Source organism: Ambystoma mexicanum, chromosome 13 (genome assembly GCF_040938575.1).
Source record: "Ambystoma mexicanum isolate Mex_15411 chromosome 13, UKY_AmexF1_1, whole genome shotgun sequence".
Lineage (NCBI taxonomy): Eukaryota > Metazoa > Chordata > Amphibia > Caudata > Ambystomatidae > Ambystoma > Ambystoma mexicanum.
Genome location: NC_090938.1, coordinates 683,069,043 through 683,092,523, shown reverse-complemented (window position 1 = coordinate 683,092,523; position 23,481 = coordinate 683,069,043). Strand labels below are relative to the sequence as shown.

Sequence of the window (23,481 nt, the reverse complement as noted above, 5' to 3'; positions counted from 1 at the left end):
TAGAGCCCGACCGTTCGGCGCTCCCGGTGCCAGCGGACTCGCGGTGCTTGGCCTTATGTTGGACCCCCGTCGCCGGGGCGTCCTCAAAGGTCTTAGAAGACCGCTCGGCTTTCTTCCTCTTCTTCTCGCCGGACGGGCTCTTCCCTTCCAGCCAGTTGGCGAGACGTTGATGGCGGTCCTTCATGGTCCGCTCCGACATGTTGCCGCAAAACGCACAGTCCTTCTCCACGTGCGTCTTGTCCTCATGTAGGCAGTAAAGACAAAAAGAGTGTTCGTCCTCCTTGAAGACGTTCTGCAGCTGGCATCCAGGGCAGACCCTGAACAGCTTTCCGGGCGTCGAGCTTCCCTTCTCCTGGGCCATGACCGGGCCTGAGAAACTTCTGGAGTCCTCCAAAAGCGTAGCTCGACGAAATCTTCACCCTTGAGGGGCGCAGACGAATCCGACACGGGTCCCCGTTGATCGGATGGAGAATCGGTGGAGCTTGAGGCTCTTTTTGACCGGAAAAACGAAGTTTTGAGAAAAAACGTGAAAAAAATAGCACTAACGCTCGAGAGCAATAGCACGAGGATCCCAACACATGAACGTGCGGTAAAAATCTGAAGATGGCTGCCAGAGGCGGTGCTTAGGTAGAGGGCAGTCATTGGTTGTGGTCAGTATGACGCAGAGACCAGTGATTGGTTATTACTACGAAAGACAGATCAGAAACGAAACTGATACTGGTTTTTTCTTTACCGAGGATTCCCAGCCTGACTACGGGGAATATTCATGAGCATGTGAATCCATGCCAGACCCCATGCTGGAGAATTTGTCTTTGACGCAGTTGTCTGGCACTGGGATGGGAGATTCCATTTACTTTAAGATGAAGAGTTCCTTCATACTAGAGTTGGCTTGGGCTATTCTAGCGTAGTAGGTTTCCCGTTTAGCCGACAGTATTTCCTTTTTGTAGAGGATATATCCCTCAGAATGCTTTTATTTTCTTCAGAGGGTTGTAGCTTCCATGGTGCGAAGTGTTTTCAGGTGGGGGTATACCAAGAATTGAGATGGGCTTTTGGTTTGCTTTGTCTCATTTTAAAGTGGTGCAATTGAGTCCAGTGTGGAGGAGATAATGTTGTTGTACTCATTCACTAGAGTTTCAGGGTCCAGGTTGTCTGGTAGTAAATTAAGTGTAGGAAGGATGAGTGGGAGTAAATTATTAGGGGTGATTTTCTTGTTCCTTGTCGGGATGGGCGGTGCTAGCTGGGCGGAAGTAGGAATAGGTCTGTTGGTTTCTAAAGCAAATGTTTTAAGGTGGTGGTCTGTCCAGATTTGGGGGGAGATTGATAGGATAAAGGCGTTATAATTGTGGTCTGCCACCCAATCGAGTATCCTACCTTTGTTGTGGGTAGGGTGAAGCACTCTTTGTGAGAAGCCTAGTTCAGAAAGTAGGTTAGCCACTCTACTTGCATGTTGGTCGTTTAGGTTGTTGAAACCCAGGTTGATGTCCCCTAAAAGGATAACCTGTGATGATTTTTTTTAGGTTAGGAGATAGAATAGTAAAAATGTCGTCCTCGAAGGTTCCAATAGGGCCTGGAGGTCTACAAATCAAGTGGATGGTGAGGGTTTGAGAGTTGTTAATAACTAACTTGGCTGTAAGGCTTTCTCAGGATTTAGTGTTAGATGGAGCTAGCCTGGTAGATTAGTTAGATTTGACAATAAGGGCTATGCCGCCTCCACGAGCTTCGCTTCTATCTGATCTTAGGATGGTGTAACCATTTGGGATAGCTAACATGGCAGGTCCTGCAGCGGCATCAAGCCAGGATTCCGTAATGGCCAAGAAGTAAAGGTTGTCCGTCTGGATGAGATCAGCAATCTCAATTGCATGAGCAAATATAGATCTGGCGTTAATTAAAGCGCTTTTTAAGTGCGGGTGGTGGATGTGGGTGTACATAAAATTTCTTGCGTCGTGGCAGAGGTGTGCGTGAGTACATTCTGTGTCCTCAGGTGTGGGCTGTGTGGTTTTTCTGTGCTCCTGTTGGGTGTAGTCTTGCTACGGTTGGACGTGGTCAGCGTTCTAGCATGCGGTTCATATAGTTTTGCAAGTCTGGCCCGGAGTCTAGCATTTCTGGATGTAGTGTTGCACGGTTTGGACTCAAGTGTGCGGGACTGTTGGTGTTCTTGAACCTGGTCATTAGGACTAGTCAGCGGTTGGGATTGTGTCTGTGTCATGGTGGGGGAGAGAGCCAGGAGTTGAGAGTTGGTGCAGTCAATTGTAGGGGCTGGAACGATCCTGAGTTTGCAGACTAAGACTGCTGTTAGTATGAGGAGGGCTAGAGTGACTCGTTGGGTTTGCATCTTGTGGCGTCGCCGGGGTAGGGTGGGCAATCCAGACTAGTACAATGCCATGTGGGTCAACCTATCAGGTAGAACAAATGCAGTACACAATAGAGCAATGCTATGTGGGTCAGCCTATCAGGGTAGAACAAATGCAGTACACAATAGAGCAATGCTATGTGGGTCAGTCCATCAGGTAGAACAAATGCAGTACACAATAGAGCAATGCTATGTGGGTCAGCCTATCAGGGTAGAACAAATGCACTACATAGTAAATCACTGCTATGTGGGTTAGCCTATCAGGTACTATGAAGTACAGCAATGTCACCAAGGAGCAGTGATGGATTATAGCAACATTTGCGAATATGCTAGTAGGTTAGGCATATGTTCACATTTAACGGATAGCGAAGGTAAACATTAGGGTGCATGCATGCGGTAGGAACATACTCACTAAGTCAATGTGTCTCTAAAGCAGATGATTGAGTAGGATGCGCCTAGCTAGGGGTGATTGGGGCTTGGCAATGGCAGAATGTCCAGGGTCTCCAAAGAAGGCTCCAGTTAGAGTGCCTTCAGTAGGAAGCACTAATGTAGCAGTTGTATTGATGTTAAGTGCAGAGGAATCTGGATGAGCCACCGCTGTGCACTTGAACAGCTTTTCAGTGGGGATTAGTCACACAATTACACAGAAAAAAACTGTTAACCTTTTTCCTTCCTTTAACCTTTCCATTCTACCTACCTCAGAATCTTACAAAGTGCAAAAGTGATATATAAATGCCAGTACTGTCCTAGTTAGTGACGTCACCTTAGGGTGTAGGAAGTGTGTATGAAGCCTCTCTAAAGAGTATCTACTTGCTTTGCCTCGATTCCGAGAAAGTAATTTGAAGTGTATTTTTATTATTGCACATTGCCCTTTTCGAAGAATGCTTATTTAAAACTCACTGTTAAATGTTTTACTAGAAAACATTGGGTGTAAGGGTTATTTGGATGCTTGTATTGGTGAATTTCGATGCTACAGCTATACAGCTCACATTTATCCCTCTTGAGATAAGTCTGGCTGCTCATTCACACTACTAACTTGTGTAGTACAGACCTATACCAATAGGTGGGTTACCTAATACTAACAGGACAAGGCTGGTGTAGTCTCCCCCAGGGTTACTACATCAATTCTTGCCCAACACCCAGCTGTCAAAATTGAGGAACACTGCAACTGTGATGTCTAGACCTCCGAAAAAAGGAACCTACAGTGAGAACAGTTCTCCATAAAGGCCCATGGTCATTGTTCAGAAGGATTTCTCTTTTTGCAACTTTCCCTCCATAGTTTCTATGGACCCCCTTTCTTTAACGGGATTTAAATTTGTCAAGGGAAGTGAAGCCTTCAGCATCACTCCCCTGGCCTTTGCACATTTGTAATGGGGAAACTGATCAGTCCTTCAGAATATCAGTACAGGGAAACTGTCTCACTTTTGTCTTTTTACTTTATACCTGTTTGGGTAACTTCTTAACCGTTTACACAAGATCTTACAATACAGTGCAGTGGGGATGCTTTTGTGTCACCCTAGTTTTTTTGGTTACTTTTATATGTGCCAAAAGACAAGCTGGTGGCAGCAGTTACACATTTTTGCAGCACCTTTAGTGTACCCATTTGCATTTACCGCATCTGGCAAATAAACATGGCTAGTGCCCTAAAATGGCTGTGCCTCATGATTTGTTGCTTGTCCTTTGGCTATATGGTTTCTTGGCTGGCTATATTGTTTCTTGGCCTTCTTCCTGCCTCGCAAAATCAGGAAAACCTAATAAGGTCATGCAATTGCCAGGAAAAGCTGCTACTTTTGCAGGCTAGTGCTGCCTTTGTGTGCATTGCCCAAGAAGTGGGTGGGACAATCTGGTTCCACTCCACATCCGCACCTGCCAGTGAGTTCATTTTTCCGGATTAATGTCTATTGTTCCAAAAAACTGCTAAAATGTATTTTGCTCCAATTCTTTACCACAGAATGGGAGGATAGAACCCCCCACAACCCTGCAGTACACCTCCCCATCAATATTGCCAGACCCAAACCACCATCTACATTTGGGTGGAAGAATATCAACTAGCAAAATAAATTCGAGCAATTTTTGGCAAAGCAAAAGATCCACTCCAATTTTTCAAGGAATTTTTGTTTTGCATTAAGTTGATGGCATTGGGGGTTTTATGTGCTTTCTAAAATGTCAAACAGACTCTTGGGGAGCCATTTTGTAATGTCAAACCTGGGGGAGGTTTAACTACGAAGGGCTTGCAATGTACAACCTGAGGCTATCCCCAAAGGTCTGCCTGGGTGACATCCACAGATATCCGCAACCAACCCAGGAACCAATGTCAGTCATACACAGCCCACTCTGTCTTTTCTTAGTTAGCTTGAAGCTCTTCCGACTGAAAAAAGGACAAGCCAAACACTTCACTTTATTGTGTTGAAAAATGTATGTTCTCCCATCCACTAGAACACAGAACACTCAGTATAGAACTCTGATTCAGTTCACACTGAAGAACAACTCAAAATAAGGACACTATTGCTCTTCATCAAGGCCAACACTTTGGTTTGCGCCAAAATTCTTCTCCAGTAATCACCTTCTAGGTTTTCACCTCCTGCACTCTGATGCCACAGCAGATCTTTGTTTTGTGTTACTGAGTGAGCATCGTAGGCTACAGGTTGACATCAAAGGGGCTCATTCAAGACACCCATTGATGCCAGCCACAATTTTCACTTTCAGAGAAGCTAAATATTTCTAAGCCAACCAAGATATGGCAGTATAAAAGTACGGCATGAAAATCTATAAAATACGTACACTGCAAAAACATGGGTGGAATCCTACATTGAAGGTGTTGTGGCTTGGAGATGGTTATTAAACCATGTGCTCAGAAATTACTAGCAAAAATTACTAGCAATTTGTTCTCATTCGCAGTAGGTGCAAATCACCACACATTAATACACAGTGCCTTGGTTTTAAAGGGACAATTTCCAACCCACACACTCAAGTGTTTATTTGGAGTGCATCATGCTGTTGAGAATGTAAAACCACAAAGAAAATATAAAGAAGAGCTAAAAATAAAACTAGCAACAAGGAAAGAAAATTTAAGCAAATAAAATGCAAAAATAGTATAGAGATAAGGCCCTTGGAAAGAAAACAAGTGGGATAATAAGCAAACCCTCTCCAGAATAAGGGAAGCACCAGGAGCAAAACTAGTATTAGCCAAAAATGACAAGACCACAAAATGTCCAACAAATGCCCAAACAAAGATGTAAAGCAGTCAATTGCATACAAAAACACACATAATTTTGCAGCTCCATCTATGTGCTGCTGCCAAACGTTCCCCAGTACAGAACTCTAGTCTCGATACAATCACGTTACTTCCAAAAAGGCTCTAATGCTGCACGCTTGGCAAAAGCGCAGAGGAAAAGTCTGCAGCCTGTGCTGTACATAGAAGAGTTACCATGCAGCACTCATTACCTGTATCCTTATCCTTGGCTTTGTATACCTGACCGTAAGTCCCTTCACCAATAATTCCGATGATATCAAACTTGTCAACACAGCGTTTGCCCCAGTCGATTTCAGTTTGCCTTCTTTCACCATAGCGAGGGCAACAGATTCTGAAAAAAACAGTAGTTTGTGAAACAAATGCCTAATACGGAATTCACATTGAGCAATTGCTATGAGATATTCTAGCAAAAACAATTCAGAATATTGGGATGAAGAATGGAAAATGTGAGAAGGAATTTTTGCATTACAAATATGCAGGATTCGATGGTGCAACTAGATGTAGTATCTTCAGCACAGAGCTTCTTCCTGAATGAGTGGCGGGTAGAGCAAGAAGACATTTGCTTGGATGGAAAGAAAACCTGTTACATACCCAAAACAATAGTTAAACAACGTGGTATGTGCTATAGATCCACATGCTTAACATATTTCACCATTTAGTTGTTCGGTGAGGGAATTGCACTTTGCTACACTGTGAGAACAGAATGGGAACCAGAGTAATTGGAACAGATGCAAGGATGGTCCCATTTCTCAGCCAGGTGGGTAAGCTCACAAACTGAGAAGATAAGACCAAAGCGCAAAGCAGAGGTCGGAGGGGCCCCCGCAAGGTGTGCAGGCAAAGGAATTGAAGATCAGTGAATTGGGAGTGTTGCTACAGCAATTGACCAGAGCAATAGGTCTCAAGTCACAATTTCAAGGAAGTGCAGCAGGACCTACCACCTGGAGAATGGTACCATGGTCCACCTACACAGATGAACGGTTGCAATGGATTTCTAGAATCTGGCATGGAGGACATGAACAGGGACCTCCGAGAGATTAGCCAAAACCCAATCAAGGTAGAGTGGAGAGTGGTCAAGCCTTAGTCTCAGAAGATTGCAAGCGGGGTCAGGGGCCCTCAAGGAGTCCACAGAGTATGGCACAAAATAATTCAATTTAGACAGTCAATTATAAAAATACAGTTATTTATTGAAGGCCTTCTGAAAAATTGAAAACCCATTTTACAGGTAGTATTATCACACAACACTAACACAAATAGGATTATTTGAATTTTATTTAGTGTGAATCAGCCAACCAGGCTTTATATACATTAATAAAAAATACTAAAGCGATTAAAAAGTCTATCACAAATCTACACATACATTTAAATGCGGTCCACAATGCGTCCATAGCTCATAATACCATTGTCATATCTTAACGATTACTAAAATCTCTTTAATAACGCACCACATTTTTACCATATCATGTAACAGTAAAAAGTTACTGCCACCGAAAACCGTTTCCTAAATGTATTCAGAATAATCCTTCTCAAGCATCCCAAATACCAAGTCCTAGGCAAACTACTAATGGCTACTAAGCTTTTGCAATAAAGCATCAGATTCTTGGTAGTCTCAAGGGACCAATTGCCACACAGCCTGAACCATCTCTGATTTTTTTCCCCACACCCATCCTGTTTCCCATTACCTCAAACAAGTGTGCTAACCAAGTTGAACTTTATCTGTAGGAACTCAAGTGCAATATGGTGTTTCGGACAGTCAAAGATATAAGGGAGGAGCATCACCAATGTTCAGTTGAAGTAAATATTCGTCACTGTGGTATTTAGTCGCCAAGTCGACCAGTATCAGGTCAAGAGTGAAGCAAGCACTTCTAATCACACCCCTGAATAGCCGGTATGACGTTCCCAAAGGATAAGTGTCATGTTGAGTACACCACCTGTAGCCCGCACACGTTAAAGTTTTAAAGCCAGTGCCCACCAGGGCTCCAACAGTAAGTTCATCAGCTAGACAGATGGTGTGTTGCCATATGTTTCCAATACAACAAAACACGTTATAAATTAAATGCACCACACATACTTGGCATCCCTAATTCGGATAGAATATATTCCACAAAAGTGCAGCTGGGACATTTAGTGATGGCTTTAAGGCACATCCCTTCGATTCGTTTCAATTTTCCCAAACGTTTGGAGACCTGAACTTCTGAGCTGTATAATATCAAAGGATGGATGTGGCTTTATACACCTGTAGAATAGATTCTAAGTGTTAGGCAAGATTGTATGCAGAACCCTGTGGGAGACTGCACCAGCCTTGCCCTCTTGGCAATAGTTAACCCAACCTTTGGTAGAAGCATGTACTACACAAGTTGGTAGATTGACTGAGCAGCCAGGCTTATCGCAAGAGGGGTCAATGTGAGCTGTAGGGTTGTAACAGTTTCACAGTGACAATTGTTCAAATAAACTCTAACACTCAAGGTTTCTTGATTAAACAATTATTTATTTAACAGTTGGTTTGAATGCGCCTTCTTTAGAAGGGAACAAATTTGTAACACTTAAAATATACTTCAAAAATACACACTCATTTTCAATAAATCAGTAGATACCCATTTGGGATGGCACACATACTTCCTACACTCTGAGGTGACTTCAATAACTACGACACTGTGGACATTGATATATCACTGGTACATTTAAAGCAATACTGAGTTTGGTGTCAAGAGGAAAAGGTTAGAAGGAAGAAACAATGGTTAACAAATATTCTTAAACTGGTAAGTACTTTTGAGCCATCTCACCCCAATGCAATGTAGATTAACCCTTTCCCAGCTACAAAAGTAAAGAATGTGTGAATTTCTGGAGGGAGAGATCAAAAACAGTCGGAGGTTAGAACAGTCTTCAGGGAGCCAGGACAACCAATGTTACTTGAGAAAAGTCTAGGGGAGCTAGAGTTCTTCTTGAAGTAAAAGTCTTGCACAATGTTGGAGCGTTTTTGTTGGAAAAAAAAAAAAAAAATCACTGTTGGGCCACAAACTGGGAGGCTTGTCATGGGCAAAGCTGGAAGCAACTCTGCAAGGGGCAGCCAAAGCAAGTCTGAACTAAGAGCTAGCAATGCTACACAACAAGAGCCCTTCGTTTTACAGTACCTTAGGTCTGAAGAAATTGGTTCCAGCAGGCTTCTGTTCCTGTTGTAGTCTGCAGATCCGGTTGTTCCTGGCCCTCAGTTGTGTGGACAAGAGGGAGGACGTCTGGGGACTCCTGCACTACTATTCGAAGGTCGGCAGCAGCAATAGGCAAACTTCAGATCAGCTGCACTTCGCGGTTTCAGCTTCACGCAAATCGCACCAGCGCGGCTCTCGGCTACCTTGTGGGCTTTCCTAGCATCTGGGGTCCAGCACTGTTGAGGTGGCTCAGGCTTCGTTAGTCCTGCTTCATGGGAGTCCAGAGGATCTTCCTGGAGCTTGGATCCGACTTCAAGACAACACACTTGATTCTGGTGTTCCTCTCCCTGGCAATAGGTTCCTGCAGCAGCAATGGAAGTACATCCAGCTCAGTGGATTTCCAGATGAGTTTTGTCTTGGGGTCGGATTGGTCCCACCAACCCAAGGTGTGAAGTCGTCCTCTGCAGGGCTTCTCTAGACAAGGCATTTCAGAGCTTCAGCACTGCAGCAGGGCTTCACCGGGCAAACCAACGCTCCAGGAGTTGCAGCAGGCGACTCTTCCAATTTGTTCTTCGGATTCCTTCGTCCAGTGGTCGACTCTGCCTTCCAAGCAAAAAGCCTCGCCTTTTATGCAGGTTTCTCCCATTCATTTGCAGCCTGTCAAGCACACAGCAGGGTGGCTGTCCTCCAAGGACAACCCTCCAGCTATGGGTGCATTCCTGTAACCAAGGAGACTAAGCACAGGGAGTTTCGGGCACCTCCCTCACTTCCTGCCCTGCTAAACACACTGGAGCCAGAGGCGGGCTTCACTCTTGAATCCCGCCAAAAACAAAAACAAAGGGACCAAATCTGGTTTGGCGTGCAGAGTAAATCTCAAGAAGGACCTTTCCAACAAGAAATGGCGAAACATTTTGACAAAATGGGCACCCATGGGTGCTTTACTGCAGCTGCAATTGCAGCCCGCGGCAGAAACACTCAATGGTATTAAAAAGTAAAACACTGCCACCAGTCATTAATTTTAGCAAGGGTAGCATAAAAATATTACATGAGAAACTAGACAAAGGGGATACCAAGTAGCCCCTCCAGCACCCTATTGTAAGATAGTGTGCGCAGGGTCTAGAATGTTACAAATGTAAGTAAAGTCAATTTCACTTCACTGCTCTTGGAAACAGTAGTTTAACCAAGAGAAGGTATTTAAACCTTTGGGAAATCTGAAAGGCTTCCCTCTGCCACTGCACTGAAGGAGCGGTGTGTCACAATATAAAAAGATGATGCATATGGAGTTTGTCAGACTCCAAAACCAAAAGAAACAGTTCAAATCAAATAAAAAAAATACACAAGATATACAAGATTTTTACCATCCTGGCATGCAGGTGAGCGCGTGTGTGAGGTCCCCGACCCTCTTTTTAGATCATGGCGCTGCTTGCAGCGGTGAAACCGTTGCGGGCTTCCTGGCCGCAGCGAGGCTTCCCTCTCCCTTGTCCCGCCTCCCGCTCCCTCCCCCAGGCCCCGATTGGCCAGTTCCAGCCTTATCCAGGACCAGACCTGGGCAGCCCTCCTGCCCAGCAGCCCCTTCCGCTAAGGGCCCCGGCAAAGGGCGGCTCCAACTGAGGCAGCTCCAGAAAGTGCCTGCTGGTGTCCGCAGGGGAAGCCAGTGAAGCCAGCAGTCAACGGACACCAACAAAAACTTTAAGTCTGGCAGGGGTGGGGTGTAGAGCAATCCCTCTACTCCAGAAAACCCCTGCCAGACTACCTTCCTTTCCATAACATATACTGCCATAGACTTACACCATGCACACTTAAAAAGATTTGTGACCTCCAGCCTGTATCTACTCATGACAGGACTGCAAATGTTGCCTTGCATTGCATACCAACATACTTATCAATGTTAACACGCGCCACACCTAGAGAGAATTCTGAGCTTCAGCCTCCATTGCATCTAGCTAGGTTTATGAATTTTAGCATGTGCCTCACTTAGATGGAATTGTGAATGTTAGTATGTACCACACTTAGAATGGAATTATGAGCTTTAGCCTGTGTCGCATCTAGCTAGGTTTATGAATGTTAGCGTGTGCCACACCTAAATGGAATTGTGAAGGTTAGCATGTACCACGCTTCCAATGGAATTGTGAGCTTTGGCCCGCTCCACATCTAGATAGGTTTATGAAAGTTAGCATGTACCACACATAGATGGAATTCCGAGCTTTAGTCTGCGTCGCATCTAGATTTATGTACGTTAGCATGTACCATACTTAGAATTGTGAACATTAGCCTTGCATCACACTCAGACAGAAATGCGAATGTTAGCAGGCGCTACACTAAAAAGAAATCAAACACTAGGCTGCTTCACATCTAGATAGGATATTGAAGGTTAGCAAGTGCCACACTCAGATGGAATGGTGAAGCACCAAACCTAGACATAATTGCGAATGTGCCACACTCACATACTTTTTGAACAATAACCTGCGCAACAACTAGATAGGACCGTGAATGTCGACCATTACCACAGTTAGGTAGAATAGCGATCGCTAGCCTGTGCCAAGTATAGACATCAGGAAGTGTGATTAATAGCATATGCCACACTTGGATGGAACTATGATTATTCGCATGAGCCACACTGAGGGAATTGTGATTATTAGCATGTACCACACCCAGAGGACACCCTTAACATTAGCCAACGTCCCATTTAGATAGGACCGTGAATATTAGCATGTACCACAATGAAATAAATTGTGACACATGCCACACTTAAGATGGAATTGTGAATGGTGGCATGAGCCACACCTGCACGTAATCATGAACATTAGTCAGCGTAGCATCTAGACGTAATCTTGAACATTAGCCGACGTTGGAACTAGATGGGATCGTGAAGGTCAGCATATGCCACACAAGATAGAATTGAGATTGTTAGCATTTGCCCAATTAACCAATCCATTAACAGTTTCACCCTTCTGCATACACCTCTCAAAATCTAACCAAACACAACCACAAGCCTATAACAATCTGCGCAAACTTCACTACACCGCAACAACAAAACAAACCACACATAGAATCGCACAAGAGCACACAATGACTACCGACCAGAAAAAGACCCCAAGCCCAGCCAACAGAACCACTGGGTTGAGGCTGCCAACAGCACATCACTGCTCTCTTGCACTTCTCCAGCTTATCCCCACTAACTCACCCCCCCCCCTTCCTTTTTTAATCTCAGAGCGCCAGCGGACCACTCAAGTGGTGATAATGTTAAAGGATATTTGTACCGCGCACTAACGAGTGGGAAAAAAGTCTCACTCTCTCCAGGATAAAAATGAAAAATCCTAAAGTCCAGCAAAAGCGCTGGGGGTCTCTAAGGTAGAAGGGGATAGCACATTTCTTAGAATTCTCCCCAACACCAAGGAGTATCCACTGTGTTCCAGAAGAAGCATGATAGAGAGCCTAGCAGTTTGTGGGTTTTGATCTTAATGTTTTCCAGCTGGGCTGGTCAGGTTAAATTGCAATCTATATTGACACCAAGGTACTCAAGTATTGAAGATTTCAAGAGGCTTGTCCTCCAACTGTCATCTTGCACACTTCATGTTGCCATGTGTTTTGGGATTGCAAATCATAACTTTGGTCTTAATTGTGTTGATTCTTAACCCGTCCCTTTAAGCAAAGCCAGCGATTTTGTCAAAGTACCAAATCTGCCTCAGTCACACCGGAGCAATGAGTATCATCCGGCATCGACACTGTTTGAGTACGTTGATTATTCATAGCATGAGAGGAAATGTGTACAGAAACAGGCCTTCCCATGAGAACGCACCACCCATGCTCTTCGGTTGGTGGAACCTGCTGGCAAACTTCTGGCATTTGAAGTTCTCCACCATCGCAAATGGGTCGATCTGGGGCCTGCCCCACTTGATGAAGATGTGGTCCACTTGGTCCTGCCAAAGTTACCACTCGTGGCAGGAGTGCATCTCTGCTGAGGGAGTCTGCAATGGTATTCTTGGCTCCAGAGGAAAAGGGATGAGGAACATCTCTTGTCCGACAGCCCAGTGTCACAAGTCCTGCACCTCTTTGGAGAACGTAGGGGATCGAGTGCCCCCCTGCTTCCTGATGTAAAACATTGTGGTGGTATTGTCTGAAGATCCTCAGCCAGAAGGAATGACTTGAGGGTCTAGAACACTGCCCGCAGCTCCAGGTTATTGATGTGAAGATCCTTCTCCTCCGGCAGCCATAGGCCTCTGGCATGCAGACATCCTGGTGTGGGCTCCCCAGACTTCCAGGGAAGCGTCCGTGGTGACAGTCTCCTGGTATGGGGGGGAAGGGGGGTGAGGGGTTTGAAACCCTGTGCCCCAGGCAATGTTGAAGTGAATGCCCCACCATCTTATCGCCCAACAGAACTGCTCGTTGAGCGGGACCTTGTCCGCAAAGCTTCCGGATACCTGTATCCAGCTAGCTTCCAATAACTCCAGAAGAGACCGCATCCGTAACCTTCAGAACTGGTTAAGGTAGATGCAAGACAACATCATGCTGGGAAGCGACTTGATGGTGCGGACCGTGGCAGTTTTCATTGACAACAGCCATTGCACTTTCCCCAGCATGGCCGCTACCCTCCCATCCAAGGACGACGCTAGGCAGGAGAATGTGTTGAGTCGGGAGCCTAGGAACAAAGAGTTCTGCGATGGTGTCAAGCAAGACTTCGGATAATTGATTGAGAATCCCAGATCAGTCAGCAGCTGGGTGGTGGTCTTATTGTGACCGACGGCCAAGTCTCGTGAGCTGGCCTGTACGAACCAGTCGTTGAGTGAAGGGTACACGTGTATCCAGTCAGATGTGCCTCCACCGGTGCCAAGCATTTCATGAACACCCTGGGGGCCGACTTCAGGCCGAAGGGGAGGGCCTTGAACTGATAGTTCTGTCCCGGCATTACAAAAAGTAGGAACTTCCAGTGCTGCTTCTGGATGGGGACATGGAAGTAGGTGTCCTCCAGATCCAGCAACGCCAAGAAGTCTCCTTCTTCCAATTGGCCAACCATGTGCTGCAACGGGACCATCCTGAATTTTTGGGACTTGAGGTACTTGTTCAGACATCACATGTCTAGAATGGGCCACCAACCCCCTGTTTTATTTTGGACTAAAAAAGTATCTGAAATAGACTCCGGAGCCCTGGATTTGTTGGTGAATCAGCTCTTTCGCCCCTTTTCGTAGCATGACCCATACCTCCTCCAATAATTGAGGGATGTGTTGCTCCTGCCGGGCCACCGCAGGGATACACGGTCGCCTGTGCTGAGACTGCAGGGTATGTACGTCGGCAAGAACGTCCAGCAACTGTCAGTGGTGATCTTCTCCCGCTCACTGACGAATCCCATTAGCCGGCCTCTACAGGGGTTCGCGGTTGGGGGCCTGACGTCCTGGTCGGTTGAGGCTTCATTTGGTGCCTGCATCCTGCCTTGCTGACCTCCTTCACCATAGCCTTGGGAATGGCCTATGTAGGCTTCCTGGGACATGGACCTGGAAGGCTGGCGGTAAGAGGAGAAACCTTTCGACCACCTGCTCGACTTCCCTCTGGAGGAGTGAAAGGAAGAGGTGCTGCTGGAGCACGCCCAGGGAACGGGCCGTCTCCGTATCCGCCTCGACAGCCTGTGGAAATTTGTGGTCTTCAGCCAGCCTTGATGACTAAGGCAGACACTGTTCCCCATAAGCCGGAACCTTGTGTCTGCTATGTCCAATGTCACCATGATAGCATGGTCCGAAGCCACCTCTCCCCCTCCTGGAAGAGGGCTATCGCCACCATCCTCTTGTCGGTGACAAACTCCAAAATCGGGTCGAGCTTGTACCACAGCTTCCCGTCGTACCCGGCTAGGATCGCCAGTGAGTTGGCCACCTTGATGGTGGACGCTGTGGTGTAAATTACCTTCCTTCCCATGGCATCCATCTACTTCCCCTCGCTGTCCGGAGGGACTGAGGATGACGAGGAAGGGTTTGCCGACTGCTTCCTCGCTGCCGCCATTACCACAGAGTCTAGCGACGGTTGTGACTTCAGACACTTGGATGCGGACTCTGGCACCCAATACTTTTTCTCCAGAATATCCCGCTTGGTTGGAGCCGTGCAAGGGTTCTTCAAGAGGGCAAGGCCCTCCTCCCAAACATCGTGCAGAAGGAGCACTGCCATGATGGTCTTCTTTCTTGGACTCACGCCTCTGGTACAGGAAACCCTCCTTCTCGCTTTCATCAGGCGTCAGTTGGAAAACCTTGGATGCTTTTGCGACCAACAAATGTAACGACCCCACCTCATTCTGTGGGGATGGCCTCAGCTGAAGAGACCCTCTGCTGTGACGTTATCTGCCCCCTGATCGAGGTCCACCGGGGGGGGGGGGCGCCTGATGCGGATGTGGCAGCTGAAATGGTGGTGTCGGATGACACTTCCTCTTTGCCGGAGACTGATTGGGGGTCTGGGGGCCATAGGAACTGGCCCCAGTGGCATCCTCTTCTGGATCTCCTACATCAAAGTGTGTATGGTCGAACAGATGTCCAACAATACATCTCTGGGCTGAGCTGCCGTGATTGGAGCATTAGGCCCTGCGCCGTTGTCGTGCTCCAAGCCATTGTGGACCGTGTCTAAGGACTCCAGGTCCTCGTCTGTGGACAAAACTTCCAGGGCCTGGGGCACGGGCTGAGGTTGGATCGGGGCCTCCTCGCCCCCCTCACTCCCACCCCTTTTTTCCATCCTTAAGGGTCGGAGCCGGGCTCAGAGATGGCATTCTAGTCTCCAGCGTGCCGACAGACTTCGCCAAAGTCACTGCGGCGGTTTCACATCGGTTAGGGACACCTTCAGCATTGTGTGGGCTAACTTTTCAAGGTCAGCCCCTTGGGCCTTCGTGAGAGCAGCAGCTACCACAAGCTCCGTTGTCAAAAAGGACCTCTCCTGAGCAGACTGGGCCTTCTTGGGCAGTCCGGCCGTCTACTCCGTCCCTGGCTTCTCGGGCCTCTCGGTTAGACAAAGTTTGTATGCAGTACCCTCTGGGACAACTACACACAACTGACCACAGGTATAGGCAACCCAACCTTTGGTATAAGCTTGTACTATACAGTTTTGGTAGCGTGTTGAGCAGCCAGGCTTATGTGAGCTGTAGTGGAGTTACACATAGATTTACATTGACGGGTATTCAAATAAACTCTTACACTCAAGGTTTCTTGCATGAACAATTATTAATTTATTGTCAGTTAGAAAGCCTTCTTCAGAAGGGAGCAATATAATAGTATCACAAATATACATCAATATTGTACACTCTTAGTTTCTAAATCAGTAAAGACCCTTTTGGGATGGCCCACAGACAACCTACACCCACAGGTGACTTCAATAACTAGGTTGCTGGGGACAATATCTTACTATTGGCATTTACAATACTTTTAGAAGTTGGTAAAAGGAAAAGGTTATTAGAACAAGAGACCACCAATATTCTTAAGCAGGCAAATACTTTTGGATCCTCCAAGGAGAGTCATACAATTCAATAGGCTAAGCCAAAGTCCATGGGCAAAAGTCTTGTATAGGATGAAGCACTTCTGGTAAGTAAATGGAAGGGAATAGTTTCTTACCTGTAACTCCATTTCTCCAGCATTAGTATCTTTCATGGATTCACATGCTTAGAATATTCCCCGTCGTCAGACTGGGAACCCTCTGTACACTTATAAAGCCGTTTCCCATAGGAAAAACTTCTGACACTTCTATGTCCTATCTACGTCGGTTTAGGGGCCGCTTACGCATGCCCCAATAGGACGTAGCGGTATAAATGCCCCGCCCCCGCGGCTCCCTTCAGATTTTAACCCCCTCCAAAGTAGAATGGGGTAAAACATATTTATGTACATACATCGCATTCCGGGGAGTCCGGCGGGCGCATGTGAATCCATGAAAGATACCAATGCTGGAGAAATGGAGTTACAGGTAAGAAACTATTCCCTTCTCCAGCATTGGATCTTTCATGGATTCACATGCTTAGAATAGATTGTATAACAGTAATCCTGAAAAAAGGCGGTGTGAATGCAATCCAACAACTTCCTAAGCATACATATATATATGGGATACATTACTCACCGTAATCGTATTTCTGATGCTTGTATCTGCTTAGATTCACATGCTGTGCATAGGCCATCTAGTGGAAGCTGCGGAGTATTACAGTTTGTTTTTCGAAACTCGAAAATGGGCGTCGACACAGGGCGTGCCAGTAATACTATCCCTAGTGTGACGTCCACTGTACCCAAGATCCCTCACGCGTCTAGGATCCTCAGATTGTATTTTTTCTGACATGAGGTAGCATGAGGAGTAGCGTGAGTACAGATAATCCAAGCAGATAGACAGAAAGGTAAGACTACAAGCAATCATGCGCCTTCTCTCGGAGGGGAGGAAGGGTGGGTCGCATGTGAATCTAAGCAGATCCAAGCATCAGAAATACAATTACGGTGAGTAATGTAACCCTTCTGGGGCTTGTGGAATCTGCTTAGATCACATGCTGTGCATAGATTAGCGAGAAGTACCAGAAGAAGGAGGTGGGATGTGAGAAGGGTCATGAGCAAATCAGTGTCTCAGAACCGCTTGTCCCACTTGTGTATCTGCCTTGGAATGGGTGTCAATGCAGTAATGCTGAGTAAAAGTGTGAATAGAGCTCCAAGTAGCTGCTTTGCAAATGGTGTCAAGGGGTACATTTGTAATGAAAGCCAGAGTGGCCCCAATGCCTCTAGTAGAGTGGGCCCTTGGCGTAAAAGGCAGAGTCTTTTCAGAGAGTGAGTAACCCAGCTGGATACAGTTAATAATCCACTTCGAGATGGCACCTTTAGAGACGCGATCCCCCTCTCTGCCTGTAGCTACGGAGACAAACAGTTGATCTGTTTTCCTTAGCGGTCTTGTTTTATTTACATAGCAGAGGACCGCCCTACGCACATCTAGGGTGTGTAGTTTCACCTCAGCCGAACTTTGCGGGTTCTGGAAGAAAGCCGGAAGCTCGATGGACTGGTTTACATGGAATTTTGATATAAATTTAGGTGAGAACCTAGGGTGTGTGCGTAAAACCAGTTTGTCTTTATGGATAGTAAAGAAGGGATCCTGCACTGACATAGCCTGAATTTCACTGACCCTTCTTATAGAAGTAATAGCTACTAAGAAGGCCGTTTTATAAGTCAGGTGTTTGAGACTGCTTTTATGCATTGGTTCGAAAGGGGGGCCCATGAGCTTGGCTAGGACCACATTAAGGTCCCACCCTGGTGGTGGGTTTGAAATAGGAGGGTGAAGTCTCTTTACTCCTTCCATGAAGGCTTTAACTACTGGTACTTTCCACCACAAAACCTTGCTATGGGAAGTGGTGTAAGCCGAGAGGGCTGCCAGGTGTACTTTCAGTGAGTTAAAAACCAATCCTGAATCTAGCAGGTATGTAACAATAGTGGAAGGAGTGCAATCAACTGGGTTCATTTGTCTACTCTGGCACCAGATAACGAACCTCTTCCACTTGTCAAAGTAACAGTGCCTTGTGTTTGGTTTCCTAGATTCCTTTAGGATGTCCATACACCTCTGTGGCAAATTGAGGTGTCCAAACTCTATGACCTCAGGAGCCATGCTGCCAGGTTCATTGAGTTGGGTTGCTGGTGCACTGTTTGACCTTGGTGCTGGGACAGTAGGTTGTACCAGGCTGGAAGGCTGATGGGCTCGCACACCGCCATCCTGCGTAGGTGTGGGAACCACGGTTGTCTTGCCCACATGGGAGCAACTAGGACGAGCGTCATCGATTCCCTGTTCATCTTGTTCACCACTTTCCTGATGAGAGGAGTTGGTGGAAAAGCGTACGCAAACATCCCTGACCAGTTCATCCACAGGGCGTTCCCCTGGGAGTCTGGTTGGGGGAACCTGGATGCAAATCCTGGGCATTGTCTGTTTTCGCTTGTGGCGAATAAGTCTATAGTGGGGAAACCCCACAGAGAAGATATCTTCTATGACCTCTCTGTGAAGAACCCATTCGTGTTCCTCTGGGAGGGAGTCTCTGCTCAGAGCATCCGCTAGGGAATTGAGCTCCCCTGGAACATGTGATGACAGGAAGATGTTCCGTCTGAGTGCCCATATGCAGATTTTCTGGGCAAGCTTGGACAGATGTGGCGAGCGAGTCCCTCCTTGCTTGTTCAGGTAGAACATGGCTGTAGTGCTGTCCGTCCGGATTTGCACTGACAAGTTTAGTAGATGGGGCTCGAACGCCTGAAGCGCTCTGAATACTGCCAGAAGCTCTAGCAGGTTGATGTGGTTCTTGGCCACTGAGTGAGACCAGAGACCCTGAGCTGTGTGGTGGAGATGGTGAGCTCCCCACCCCGTCAGACATGCATCTGAAGTGACTACTGCCTGTACTTCGGGATCGTACAAGGGTTTCCCCTGTGTGAGATTCTCTCTTGTCCACCAGTGAAGGCTTTGTACCAGTGTTGGCGAAATGACCACTAGATCGTCCCACTGACCACTTGCCTGAGACCACTGTTTCGCCAACCATTCCTGCATGGGACGCATGCGCAGGCACGCGTGGGGGACCAGGTAAATGCATGACGCCATCATGCCCAGTAAACGCATTGCTTTGCGTACCGTTATTTGTTGACCTGACTGATAATGCGGAATTTGCAGTAGTGTATTCCGAATTCTTTCTTCTGAAGGAAAGGTCACCCCCTCCTGGGTGTCCAGGATTGCTCCTAGGAATTGTGTTGAGGTGCTTGGCACCAGGCTTGACTTCTTCTCGTTGATTGAGAAGCCTAACTCGTGGAGGAGGTCGATAGTCCTTTGAATGTTTGTCCTGCAAATTCCTGGGGTTTCCCCCGTTATGAGCCAGTCGTCCAGATAAGGGTACACTGGGATTGCCTCCCTGCGTAGGTGTGCAGCCGCCACCGCCAGTACCTTGGTGAATACCCTTGGTGCTGAAGCTATCCCGAAGGGCAGTACCTTGAATTGGTAGTGGCGACTGTCCACCTTGAAGCGCAAGTACTTTCTGTGCGCTGGGAACATGGAAATATGAAAATAAGCATCTTTCATATCCTAGGTTGCCATGTAATCCCCCTTTTTTAGGAGGGGGATTACCTCTTGTAGCGTGGTCATACAAAATTTTTGGGGCTCGACATACTTGTTGGCAGGCCGTAAGTCCAATACTGGGCGCATTGTCAAGTCTTTCTTTGGCACAAGGAAGTAAGTTGAATAAATACCCTTGTTTACCTGGTGTCCCGGGACGAGTTCTATCGCGTCCTTTTGTAGAAGAATGGCGATCTCCTCGAGGAGAATCTTCTGATGTTCTAAGGAGTGTACTCTTTGTCGTGGAGGATGGTTCCGGGGACGCTGCAGTAGCTCTATACAATATCCTGTGGATACTGTTGACAGCACCCATCTGTCTTATGTGATCCCTTCCTAAGCCTGGGTGAAGTTTGAAATGCGTCCCCCTACTGGGGTTGCGTGAGAAGGGACCCTGAACTGAGCGTCACTGCTTTGGTGGAGGCGTGCCGCCTCCTTTGCTGGGGCTGCTTCTGCCTTTACCACGACCTCTCCTATTACCTCTGCCGTAACCCTGGGTTATTGTTCCACTGTGTACCCTGCCCCTGGGAATAGTTAGATCCTCTCTGGGAATTTTGGCCGCGTGGGCGACGAAAATTACTATTCCCTCTCTGGTTAGGGGTTTTATTGGTTAACTGGCCAAGGGACTCGAGTGTCTCGTATTCGTCCTTGGCATTTTTCAGTGCATCTTCGACTGCCTTACCAAACAACAGATCGGCTTCCACCGGTTTGTCCAACAATGATGCCTGTGTTTCTGCCTTAAAACCAGACTGCCGTAACCACGCATGTCTCTTGATAACAGTACCTTCTGCTATCAATCTGCCTGCGTTGTCCGCGGCGTCGAAGGTTGCTTTCAAAATGCAACCAGACACGGCTCTACCCTCTGTGGAAATCCGAGCTAATTGGCCCTTTAACGGTTCAGGAGCAGAGGCTATGAGAGCCGCGACTTCTTCCCACTGATGGCAGTTGCAGCTGGCCAACAGGGTGGTGGAGTTAGCAATCCTTGCTTGATAGGCGGACGTTGAGGCTACCTTCCTGCCTAAACCATATAGTTTTTTGCTCTCCTTGTCGGGAGGAGCTTCTGACGAAGACAAGGGTGTCCCAGCCCTCTTACGAGTGTTGGTGACAACTAGGGAGTCTGGCTTCAGATGTCCTCTTATATAGAGAGGGTCAGACTGTGCCGCCCTGAAAGGTTTTTCAACCCTGGGATTGACTGCTCTGGTGAGGTTTGGGTTCACCAGGGACGGATGTATTCTCCGCTGAATGGATTTAAGGATAGGGATGGTCTGGGCAACAGGCCTCCTTTCTCCCACTAACTCTTCAGCGAAGTCCCTTTCCTCCTGTACACCGTGGGTGTCAATGTGGAAATGTTCTGCTGCGCGAGCGAGAACCTCATTTAGGAGGGGTTGGTTATCGACCGGGGAGTCGGTAACCGGGGCTTCGTTCTCTACCAGGGAATCTACTCTATGTTTCCGGGTCATCCTCTTCTTCCTGGTCCTCATCATCCCCATAGTAGCCCGTCCCGGTTTGCTCTCCTATAATACCAAATTCTTGGTCTTCACAAAAGGAAGCCTCTCCTTGATACCGTGAGTATGGAGTTGCGTAAGGTTGTACCTCGAAGGGTTCAGACCTCATCGGGGTTTCAAACCGGGCCTTCTTACTGGGGGGGGGGGGATAGGATCAGTAGAGCCTGAGGGTGTGGCCCCTTGTGGATCATACGAGAGGAAATATTCTGGATTTTTATCATAAAAATCAGCCAAAGAAGACATTCTTGACATGACCCTATCTATGTCTTCACTGGACCATTTTTTGGAACTGGGAATGACTCTCAGCAAGTCTATGGGATTTGTCTTGAGTAGCTTTGCTGGTTTTGGACCTATCAGCAGACCTGGGTTTGTCTGTCTGTTTAGGGGGGGTGGAGTGTTTCACAGGTGTGGAAGAATGTACAGGTAGTTTCTTCTGCTGTTTTCCCCCCTCCCTGTGCGTAGAAAAATGTTTTCCCTGTCCCTTAGTGGCTCCGGAGTTTTTCGACGCCTGGCGTCGAGGATCGGGAGAGGTGTCCCTGTCCTTCGAGCGTGGGGCCTCGCTGGCTTTAATTGTGGGCTCCGACTCCTGGAGCGCGGCCTGGGGGTGGAAGTCGTCTTCCGACGATCGAACTTCTGTTAGCCTAGGGAGCGAGGCACTCTTGGCAAGAGTGGATGATTGCCTGGAGTCATGCGGCGATCTTGATCGAGAGCGCCCAGAGGACACCGAATCGGACCGTTCTGTCTGTGCCTCTTTCCGAGAACTCGACGTCGTCGAGTCTCGGTTGGACTTAGTGTGTTTAGTGTGTGTAGTATGTGAAGCGCTTGTATCGCCAGGGGTCTTCCCCATAGCCGCCCTGCCGGACGACCTTCCGAGGTCGGGGACTTGCACTCGGCTGTCTTTCGATGCCGTAATGCCCTCGCCGTCCGAAAGTACGGCGTCGCTGCCATCGCTGAAGGCGCCCTCCGCTGCCATGGCCGCCTGCCTGGCGTGGTGGGCCCAACGCTTCGTCGAACGGTCCTTAAGTGTCTTAGGTTTAAACCTACTACACGCTCTGCAGTTCGCTTCGGGGTGGTCCCTCGGCAAACAGAGATTGCACGTGGCGTGCCTGTCGACCCAAGGGTATTTGCGATAGCACTTGGGGCAGAATTGAAAAGGGGTACCCTCCATACGCACCTTGAGGCAGCGGGCTGTTATGTGTAGGAAATGTATAAGGTGTACCTATATACCAAGAGTGAAGAGTATGTAACACCCCCCCACTCTCCCTACTTGCAGGGCCGAGGCCAGCGGCCTACCAGGCCCGGGCCGAGGCCAGCGGCCTTCCGAGGCTCAAATCCGTCGTGCAGCAGCCGACGGTCGATTTCTTCTCCAGCCGGCGTCGAGTGTCGAAGTTCGACGTTGGGGTGGGGAAGGATGTCAATAGATTACTATTTTATCATTTTAGCAAAAGTCTGGCTAAGGCCAGGGGACTCCGCAAAATGCTTCCCACCAGAATGGCGGAAAAAAACAATCTGAGGATCCTAGACGCGTGAGGGATCTTGGGTACAGTGGACGTCACACTAGGGATAGTATTACTGGCACGCCCTGTGTCGACGGCCATTTTCGAGTTTCGAAAAACAAACTAATACTCTGCAGCTTCCACTAGATGTCGGCCTATGCACAGCATGTGATCTAAGCAGATTCCACAAGCCTCAGAAATATATATACATTAACCAACATATGCATCCAGGTATATCTACCTATACATGCCTATACACAAGTACATATAACTGCAAACATAAATATATAAATGTACATACATATATATATGCATCTGCATAAAACAAGTAAAGACCCTTCCCGAATAGGGCTTACCTTATTGAAACAGATGGCGCAAGAATGCCCTTCCCATCTGCACATCGTCTGCATGCTGCCGTTCGAGGCCGTAATGGCGGGTAAATGTGTGAGGCACCGACCATAAATGTCCGTCAGCGGAATTCCTGCCCACAACGTCGTCCAAGATGAAGTTGATCTCGTGGAATGAGCTCTCGGACGCCCTTGTAGGGGTTTCTCCGCCTTGGAATGACAAAAGGCATTCGTCGACGAGACCCATCGAGCCAGTCCTTGTTTTGAAATTGCCTTTCCCCTCGTCAACGGACCATATGCAATGAAGAGTTGCTGCGTAGATCTGAGTTGCT

At 47.5% G+C, this 23,481-nt stretch overlaps 1 protein-coding gene across 2 annotated transcripts in view; it reads right to left on the bottom strand.

The window, feature by feature from the left end:
- Window positions 1-23,481, bottom strand: part of CDK12 (cyclin dependent kinase 12) — a 629,271-nt gene that overhangs the window by 262,127 nt on the left and 343,663 nt on the right. For both annotated transcript variants that reach the window (XM_069634721.1, XM_069634722.1), the window contains exon 4: window positions 5,795-5,934. In XM_069634721.1, the coding sequence (XP_069490822.1) occupies window positions 5,795-5,934 (140 nt within the window). The remainder of the gene's footprint in view (window positions 1-5,794; window positions 5,935-23,481) is intronic.